The sequence below is a fragment of the Stomoxys calcitrans genome, chromosome 2 (genome assembly GCF_963082655.1).
Source record: "Stomoxys calcitrans chromosome 2, idStoCalc2.1, whole genome shotgun sequence".
Taxonomy (NCBI): Eukaryota; Metazoa; Arthropoda; class Insecta; order Diptera; family Muscidae; genus Stomoxys; species Stomoxys calcitrans.
This window is the reverse complement of record NC_081553.1, coordinates 198079986-198090219: the sequence shown is the minus strand read 5'-3', so window position 1 is coordinate 198090219 and position 10234 is coordinate 198079986. Positions and strand designations below refer to the sequence as shown.

General features: G+C 40.1%; 1 protein-coding gene across 1 annotated transcript; it reads right to left on the bottom strand.

Annotated features, from left to right (window-relative positions):
- Positions 1-3627: 3627 nt before the first annotated feature.
- On the bottom strand, positions 3628-8479 carry LOC106084796 (uncharacterized). The gene is made up of 6 exons (XM_013248719.2): positions 8317-8479; positions 7778-7895; positions 7556-7716; positions 4301-4400; positions 4182-4232; positions 3628-4104 (listed from the first exon to the last, which is right to left on the bottom strand). The coding sequence occupies exons 2-6, from the start codon at positions 7889-7891 to the stop codon at positions 4021-4023; spliced, it is 510 nt and encodes a 169-aa protein (XP_013104173.1). The 5' UTR covers positions 7892-7895; positions 8317-8479; the 3' UTR covers positions 3628-4020.
- Between the last annotated feature and the right edge of the window lie 1755 nt (positions 8480-10234).

The following is a 10234-nucleotide window of genomic DNA, read 5'->3' as shown; positions in this document are numbered from 1 at the left end:
TGACGGAGGAGGGATTTGAGTCCGTCACCTATGCAGACGATGTTATAATACTTCTAAGGGATAAGGATCCGAACCAGCTATGCGGAAGGGCGGAAGGGTTTTACAAATGGCATATGACTGGGCTAGACCCAGAGGTCTCAATGTTAACCTAGAGAAGACTGAAATCTGCCTGTTCACGAGGAAGACGAACTTGGACAGGAAACTGAATTCGAAGTGTCACATTGAGGAGCGTACTGAGAAGGCTCACAGATGTTGGGCACAATGTAGACGGGCCGTAGGCTCAAAATGGGGCCTGAATCCGAGGATAGTCCACTGGCTCTACAGGAGCCTGATTAGACCAATACTTACTTACGCCTCAGTAGTTTGATGGACTGCTATGCAACATAAGGCCCATACAACAGGTTCAGAGAACATGTTGTCTTGGCATAGGCGGAGCGATGAGGACCACGCTAACTAGGGCACCAGAGACTATTCTGGATATCCGACCCATTGACATACAGATTAAGTGTGAGGCAGCCACTGCAGCTATGAGACATAAGGCGATGGGAGAAAGGATTGAGGATGGGAGCAGCCCATATAATCGACAGAGTAGGCCTGGGGGTCTACATTGAGAACCCGGGGACTGAGACATGTTTTAGACTGCCTGACCATAATACGATCCTGCAGGCGGAGATCCGGGCGAGCACGGAATGCGTAAAGTGGTGTGGTGCTAACGCGAGGACATAAAATTGCCATAAGGGCAATAACAACCAGAACGGTAAGGTCACGAACAGTCTTGCCTTCTCTGAGGATGGCAAAATCCGCATCGCGTGGGTGACGGGCCACAACGGAGTAAGAGGGAGATGAGTTGGCGGTGAAGGCCAGAGGACTGCCGTCAATAAACTTGGTTAACCCGAAGCCTTTCAGGAAGACGCAGTCTGAGTCAGTAGGACAGTAGGACGGCGAAAATCCTATGGAAGGATCCAGATCGTAAGAAGACAAGGCTATTACTGAAAGGAAGTAAAAAGGAGGACTACAAGCTCACTTATGTGAAATCGGTGCGGCAAGTGATGGCATGCGGAGAAGATGATGAGACGTTGAAGCATTTCCTTTGCCATTGCCCGGCTTTCTCGTCTAACAGATACCGGCACTTAGATGGGGACACTAAACCAGACATGATCCAACTAAGGGGAGTGGCATGGAAGACAATTAAGGATTTTGTGAGTAGCACAGAATTCCTAATTTAGATTTTCTTTTTCGAGGTTACTTTTTTGTATTTGGAGCACACAACAAGCCGATTACTGGCCTAAGTGTATGTCCATAGTCTATAGTCTTCTTCTTCAACTTAACCTAAATTTGTCCAAATTTGAGTTGAAAATCTAAATTTAACTTTTTTTTTGTAAAAATCCAATATTCAATATTTTCGCAAATAACACTTCCTTTTTGTTTTTAATTCTGCCAATTACAATTAGAACACCATGGTAAAGTAAATAACAAAACTCAGCGGTATTGGAGTTTTTAGAAGTTCATATTTTGTTGCCAAGAAACCTCAAAACAAAATTGGAACTCCACAGAAGGTTCATTAACAGACAACTCAACCCAACTCAAAACTTTGTAAACCACAAAAAAATTACTTTCCGTCCCAGTGACATTGATTGCTCCCGTGGCTCTATGGTCTACCAGAATAGTTTTTTTTTTTTGTCTTTATGTACAATTTGTTCTTGGTGTAATTTAAGAAGGCAGAAAGGTGGAACAAAAGAAGACCATAAACAAATTTCGAGTAAATGGAATCAATAACAGAAAAAAAACCAAATTATGATTTGAATATGTTATGAGCGCCAAGAGGTGGTATTTCAATATTGAGCAACATTTTCAGTCATGTAACTTGCACTTAAGATGTCATGTTGTGTGGTTACCTTGCAACATGCAGCAAACAAAGTAAAAATAATTAAAAGCGTGCTAAGTTCGGCCGGTTCGAATCTTGGGAACCCACCAACATAGATTCTGCTAAAATATGGGAGCTATATCTGGTTATAGACCGATTTGGAAATTTTATTTTAGAAATTTTATGTCATAACATAAAATTTCTGCCAAATCGGATAAAAGTCGGGGCTTGTAAGGACTCGAGAAGTCAATTTGGGCGATCGGTTTATATGGGAGCTATATCATGTTATTGACCGATTTGGATCGTAAATGACACAGTTATTGGGAGTCATAACAGAACACTATGTGCAAAATTTCAGCCAAATCGGACAAAAATTAAGGCTTCCAGGGTCTCAAGAAGTCAAATCGGGCGATCGGTACATATGGGAGCTATATAAGGTTATAGACCGATTTGGACCATACTTGCCACAGTTGTTAAAAGTCATAACAGAACACTATGTGCTAAATTTCAGCCAAATTGGGTACAAATTGTGGCTTCCAGGGGCTCAAGAAGTCAAATCGGGAGATCGGTTTATATGGGAGCTATATTAGGGTCTTGACCGATTTAAATCATACTTGGCACAGTTGTTGCAAGTTATAACGGAACGCTATGTGCCAAATTTCAGCCAAATCGGATAAAAATTGCGGCTTCCAGGGGCTTAAGAAGACAAATCGGGAGGTCGGTTTATATGGGAGCTATATCAGGTTCTTGATCGATTTGAACCGTACCAGGCACAGTTGTTGGAAGTCATTGTGCACAAATACTTTTTATTAGTGTAGGTCGGTTGGGATTGTAAATGTGCCAAATCGGTCCATGTTTTTATATAGCTGCCATATAAACTGATCTTGGGTCTTGACTTCTTGAGCCTCTCGAGGACGCAATTCTCATCCTATTTGACTGAATTTTTGCACGTGGTGTTTTGGTATCACCTCCAACAACTGTGCTCAGTGTGGTTTAAATCGGTCCATGTTTTGTTATAGCTGCCATATAAACCGGTCTTGGGTCTTGACTTCTTGAGCCTCTAGAGGGCGCAATTCTCGTCCGACTTAACTGAAAATTTGCGTGAGGTGATTTGTAATAACTTCCAACTACTGTGCTAAGAATAGTTCAAATCGGTTTATAACCTGATATAGCTGCCATATAAACCGATATGGGATCTTGACTTCTTCAGCCTCTAAAGGGCGCAAGTATTATCCGATTTGGCTGAAATTTTGTACAACGTCTTCTCTCATGACCTTTAACATACGTTTCGAATATGGCATGGATCGGTTTATAGCCTAATACAGCTCCCCTATAAACCGATCTCCCTATTTTACTTCTTCAGCCCCTAAAGTGCGCAATTCTTACCAGATTTGGCTGAAATTTTACACAATGACTTCTACTATGGTCTCCAATATTCAGTTCAATTATGGTCCGAAATGAACCAGAGCTTGATATTGTTCCAATATCATTATTTTCTTTTATCCTTTGTGTGCCTAAAAGAGATACCGTGGCAAGAGATCGACAAATGCGATCCATGGTGGAGGGTATATAAGATTCGGCCCGGCCGAACTTAGCACTTGTTTTATTTAAGGCAGAGAAAAGCACCAAAAATTTGTTTTTGAAAAAGTAAGATGGAAGGTCTTTTAAAACAAAAAAAGACAAAACTTTTGGTTTTGTATGAATTTTTTGTTTTTTTTTTTTTTTTGTAAAGAAAATATTTTGTTTTTCTCTTCTAAATACTTAATTTTATTGCTTTAAAAAATGTTTTGTCGTTTTGTAAAACTTTTTTACAATATAGTGAATAATACATAAAATATTTGTATATAAGGCAAAAATGGTCAATTACACTTGTGTATCAATAAAATGGACGGATTAGAGATTTAGTCTCGTTTTTTCTTTCCTTAATTAAATAATGGAAATATTTTTCAAAAAGAAAAATTATAATCTACTATACGAGCATATGGAAAAGTCGATTTTTGTATAGCATTTTGTATGCATTTTTTGCGCGTTAATAACCCCCCAGAGGGTCGATCGAGCTAAATGACCAGGAGAATGTTACTTAAAATGGAAAAAAATGTATACATAAAATTAAACATTTAACTAATATTGAGCTCATTTGTATTCAGTTTAAGATTCTATGGCATCAATAGCTCAATGTTGGGATTTTGTATTTCCAAAAATATTTGATATTGTGAGAAGACACAAAGCCAGCAATACAACTGCAATTATAATGAAAAACAAAGGAAAATTAAATGTTATGATTAATGGGATCATAAAAAATAGAAACAAAACTCACATTATAGGCCATCCAAAGGAATAACATCAGGGCTGAGAAGGTTTGCTCCAGCTAACAGGAAAAATATTTAAATTTAACAAATATTTTATATATAACATGGATTTTTCAAGCCAACTTACATAAATATAATAGCCACCAATAAGCCATAGACCAAATATCAGCTGAAATAAAATGCCCAGGCCGGTCAAAATCAACCATGGTAGAAGCCAACCACGAGTGCTGCAATTTTATATTTTAAGCAAAGAAAAATTTATTAACACTTTTTTTGGATTTTTGCAGGGTCTTGAATTAGTCTCATTGGTTATACATTTTTTATTACATGAAGTTAAATTTGATTTTTAATATTATTCAAATATAATCTTAATATTCCAATCGATTCAGACTAAAAGGTGAAAACACCATATTTTTATTTAAGATATTGATCAATTAAAGGATAAAAACTAGGGAGTCACGCGGGAGTCACGTCATTCGCGAGTGAGATCCAAATCCAATCACGTGATCGTGCGCGACAGTTATTGAATTCCAATTCTTCGTGCGTGAGCGCGAGTAAGTGAAATTATGCTCACGATTCACGTGACACTCACGACTTAGGAGACACTCACGACTCAGGAGACACTCACGACTTACGAGACTATCACGACTCACGAAACGCTCACGACTCACAAGAATATCACAGCTAAACTGTCGTTGTCTAGCGTTCAAAGCCATCAACACAACTTCCAACAGATGCACAAACTCATGTGCATACTATGGGAGTAGTGTAATTGCTGCAGACAAAAAATCTGTCATTACACGAAAACATGCATTGGGAAAAGTACAGCTAATAGACAGGGTTGTCGTAAATTTTCCCAATAAATCGCTAAAAATGCTGCATATCAACGTACGGCCCTTGAGACTTTTCTTCTAACTAAAGACGACGAAACGCGCCAGATAGTGGTTGGTGTGTGTTGCGATCTCTGGCTTTTCTTTTCCATTTGCAGAGGAAAATCCCCGATCATTGAGCTCGTCGAAACGAAAACTGTTAAATATAACGAAAAAAACAAAATTTTTCTCAGGCTCTCAAATAATACGGTACTTAAAAGTACAAATCTGTCTGCAGTTCAAATGTTGTATGATTTGAGACGCATGGAAAAAAATTATTCGCTTCATGGAAAAATGTTTGTTTAACCCTGACTCGTGAGTCGCGATTGTCTAGTGAGTCGTGAGTTGTGATTTTCTCGTGAGTGCCTTGAGATTTTGTCGTGAGTTCCTCGTCATTGTCATGTGAGTCATGCGTGGTGTTCATTGCTGCCACGAGAAGCTTAGCGTCCACAGTTTGCGAATAGTGAAATGCTCCCTGTTCCCTCGGTGATCGGTCTTACGGACCGGAACGTGCCTGCAGGACCTTGACGAGGATCGCCACCTCCACATGAAAATGTGTCTACAACAACTGCTCTGTCTATCGCAGCCAAAGTCACAGCCAATGAAAGAGGTAAGCCAACAATTGCTCAGGCCTCAGTGCAAGACCGTTTCTGCTCGAATCAGGTAGCCCTGACTGGGCAGTTAAACAGGTGGCGTGTGTCATGTGGACCCTAGTCACAATCGCGGCATACATTCTGCTCGTTGGCATCAATCCTTGCTCTGTAGGTGTTGAGGCGGCTGCATTTGCTGAATCATAAAGGAGCCAAAACTACTCTGGATTGCTGGGGGAGGTCTATTTCTTCAAGTGCAATGGGAGGCGGTCGTTCTCCGAGGACCCCATTCTGCCGGTAGCAATTCACCGCATCTGCTATCCTGTCTGCATGAATGTTGTCTAGACCCGCTTGATATGCCGCTTGATCTAGAGGTTCTCTCTTGTAGCGCTGGACATCTACCTCTACGTAGATCCCTAGAGGCTTTTGGGCTTTGGAAACCTATCCATAAGGTTAAGATTTGGATGGTCTATGCGATAGCAGCCTAGAAGTTATTGCTTAAGCATGTAGTTATATCTTCGCACGGGTAGGACCTTTGTCTCCTGATGTAGGTGGTCCACGTGAGAACTGAGGAGATAGGCCGTCGCAGTTCAAAGAGCAGCATTCTGACATATCTGAATACTATTCCACTGGGTTTCTTAGAGCTGACGAGACCACACTGGCGCTACATAACTTACCACAGACCGGCCAATTGTCTTATACGTGGTCATTAAGGTTTCTTTGTCTGCACCCCAAGTACTGTCTGCAAATAACTTGAGGACCTTGTTTCCACTTCTGACTTTATCGCATTGGAGGATAGTTTAAACTGTGCCGGAGATATCACCCCGCCGTGGGGTGTTTCGATTTCTTATCCCTACAGTGTTTCGATTTCTTATCCCTAAATTACACAAATGACTGGCGACCACACAGATAAATCGCGACCCAGCCAGTGGAGTCCTTCATTTGACTCAATGTACAACAACAGCAACCAACCCAACAATACCAGCTGACTGCCCCGTCACCGAGGATCCTATCTCAACATTGACTGCCCACACCGACGTGCCCAAAATATCAACTACACCAGTTTATCCACTTCCTCCATCCCCCTTACATCGCAGGACCGTAGGACCAATCGCCGCGTGGTGATCGCGAGAACATGGTGGCCATAAAGGCTATCGCCTTTATAGCTGCAAATGCAAATTTGCCCATGAACATTCCATTAAGGAACCGGGGCAAACTACTCACATATCAATGAGTGCTGTCAGATTCTAGTTTAAGCTGAATGATAGGAGGCCTCCGGCGTGCCGCAGTGCGACACCCCTTTGGGACCCGGCACGAGATAGCTGTGAGCCCCACATCGCTGTCACAAGCAGCTTAGCTGCAAGCTACCGGGCGCGCCTAAAGGTTGCGGTTAGTACAATGCTTCATACGAAATGGCGGCAAGGGCAGCCGCGGACAATCAGCGGTATGGGGTGAAGAGTCTCAGTGAGAGGCTGGGTAGCACCGGATCTTGCATAAATACTGAGTGCCTATGATGCTCGATATGACAAGGAGAGTTATTGGCGACTTTAAATAACCAATGACCACCCTACCCTATTCCCGCGGCGATCGTTCCTTTGAACCGGAACGAGCTTGCTCACCTACTGGAGCAACGAAAACTGAGAAGGAAACCTTTCGTTTTACCAGTATCCAAAACACTCGGGGAGCACCACCTTCCAAGCCATTTATAGATTTTTCAATTGTTGAACATCAACATGAATATCTTCGAGACACTATCGAAACCTTCCGACATGATCAGTCACGCCAAGCTCTTAAATGTGTTCGCCAGTCGTTATTTCTAACAATATCTAAATAAGAATCCCTATTTGCTATAAACCTTAAGTCTTACATCTGCATATAAAAAAATTTAAATTTTAAAAATTTTGTTAAAAATGCATTTGTTACCTGATTTTGATGCCATAGTAGACCAAATACGAAGCTATGATGAGTAATATAAAGTAAAATATAAAGAATCCACCAACAATGGGCATGGAACTTCTGATGTCCGTTTCAAATAGAGGAGAATAGAGCTGAGCCGAGTCTCCACCCGACAGCATATAGGAAATCTGAAATATTAAAAAGCCTATTAGTCAAGTAAGACCATCTTCAATATTATCATAAGCATACCAAAGTTATAAAGACGACCGAAAGGGCAGCCGTGTATACTGCCACTGCATAGCTTCCAGTTTTGACATCATTGGACCAAATAATAGGAGACCAGCAAGAGCTCAAGACTACCATTTTGCTGAAAATTTAAAATTAATAAAGCAATGTATTAACATTTGTAAAAGAAACTTAAATAATTTAATAAGCGGTTCCAAATAAAGCAAAACACCGTGGCGAACAATGGGTTAATTTACTACAGTTTTCAATCCGACAGGGAAACCCTATAAGCTAACGCCTATCTATCATAAAGATCAATGGGAATCTTCATGCTACAGCATTTAAGAACCATAGATCTTATATTTTCATTAATTTGTAGCCCCCTCTCAAATAATATATCATATAAAATTAACAAAAAGAATCCAAAACACTAAACACTTCGTTACTCTGCCACATAATTCCAATTAATGTCACATTCTTTCTATTGTTGTTGTTTTCACAGTCACGCCCTGACCACCACTTCTGCAAGCCAGGCTTTTACTTGTTTTATACGCATTACTCACATTACTATTGGGTATTTTGAAGATAAACAATAAACTCTTTTTCTTTCAATATTAGTTTAATTTTCTTTCTTTCATTTGGTGTTTATTAACTCTTTTTTATGGCGTTTTTGGCTTAGCTTTAATTGTGTATTGCACGAATGTAAACAAATTAATTAACTGTACAAAGACTCTCTCGTTCTCTCTGATTGGATTTCAAAGCCAGTTGTCAAATGTGGGTCGTCATGCAGATACGTTCCACAGAATGGCAGTATTAGGTCTGTTCGTGTACTTTTCCACTAAAAATTTGCAGGATAATAAAGCTGGAGTTTAGGCATGGCGAAACAATTAAATGTGGTCTTATAATCACAAATCATACGGTACGTATCCGTATGTCATCAAGCTGATCGATGTTTTTGCCAACATACAGAAAGAAATTTGTGTGCCTGTGTGTATAAGTGTGCGTACATAAGCAGAGAATATGCGAGAAAGAAGATAACAACAAAGATAATGCAAACTAAAATCTGTCATCTGAATACCATCAAACCTGGCCGGCTGTTAACAGCTGTTTGTGTGAGATTACCTTTTTAAATCCGCCTTGAGTTTAGGTGGAGCTACATACCTCGCACAGCATTTATGCGTGCTTACGTGTGCATGTCAGAAAAATTGAATATGGGTTGGTTTGTATTGTACAATATAAGTTACACAACAAATGCACGCACGCATCTGACGGAATACGATAGCCAACTCTCAACTTTTGAAAATGTTTACTATTCAAACACTAAAGGTGGTCTCATTTGTACAACAACCACAAATCATATGGGCAGATTGCACCATATAATTTGTAGTTGTACGAATGAGACCACCTTTAATTGTTTCGCCATGAAATCAGCTGACTTTCATAAAACATATGTTCAAAGTGGCAAATTTCTGCTGGCAAAAAATCCCAGTAGAAGTTTGCAGGTTCTTTATTTTCGAACTATTAAAATTTGCCCTCCCTCACACCCTCTTCTGCATGCAAATAAAGTACGCAAACGACTTTCAGTAAAAATTTGTGCAAATTGGCAAGAATTTTTGAGCTAATAGGCTAATCAAATATTCCAATTTCAGAGTTGTATTCAAATCCCACTAGAACATCAAATGCTTTGTTTGGATTTTAAAGGTTTTTTACATTTCGTTTCTTTTTTCATATTTTTATCGTTTGAATTTATAATAATATAATAATCATAAAGGCCTGGTTATGCTCTCGTAAATGTACAAGAACGTGTCATACGGTAAATTCCTTCCCAGAATATTTTTTGCGACTGTCGTTATGGCACAGAACTCTGCCTGAAGGAGCCATCACGCGTCCATCAGCCTCACCGACATACCGATGTTGTGTGTCTCGAAGTATACCCTGATTTGTTTCCTGACCCAATATTCGAGGCATCTGTGCGGTAATTTATATCGCCGAGTGAAATTTCGTTGTAGCGCATCTCGACATTGACATTTCCATGATGTCGCTGACCTTCGACAGAAATTTGGGTCGTATCAGTAGTACGACGTCGTCCGCATAACCTATAATTCTCACGCCATCCCTGAACACACTATCTCCAAAGTCCGCGTTGATAACCTTGCTACGTAGCATACAGTCCGACGTGGCGGTGACTATCGACACTATTTCCGCGTTTTTAAATATTCCTTCAATATTTAACAGGATTCACTGAATAAGGTTAAGCCAAGCGATCAGCCGATATACTTTTTTTTTTAATATTTGGCAGTACTTGGCATTGAGGATGTCAACTTGTTCTCTTTTTACATTCATTCTTTGTTTACGTTTTCTCCTATATGATGACATTTTCAATCGTCAGATTTGACATCCTTAATGATGTTTATGGGGCCTATCCACTTTATGTTTTTACATGTGACCTAACCTTCTATTAGTGAATCCTGGCTGCTACAC

Coding starts and splice junctions, on each gene's coding strand:
- LOC106084796 (XM_013248719.2), bottom strand. CDS start 7,891: ATGGTAGTCTTGAGCTCTTGCTGGTCTCCTATTATTTGGTCCAATGAT. Junction 4,233..4,300: donor TTGGTGGCTATTATATTTAT/GTAAGTTGGCTT, acceptor TTTTCCTGTTAG/CTGGAGCAAACCTTCTCAGC. Junction 4,105..4,181: donor TCCTTTGGATGGCCTATAAT/GTGAGTTTTGTT, acceptor TTATAATTGCAG/TTGTATTGCTGGCTTTGTGT.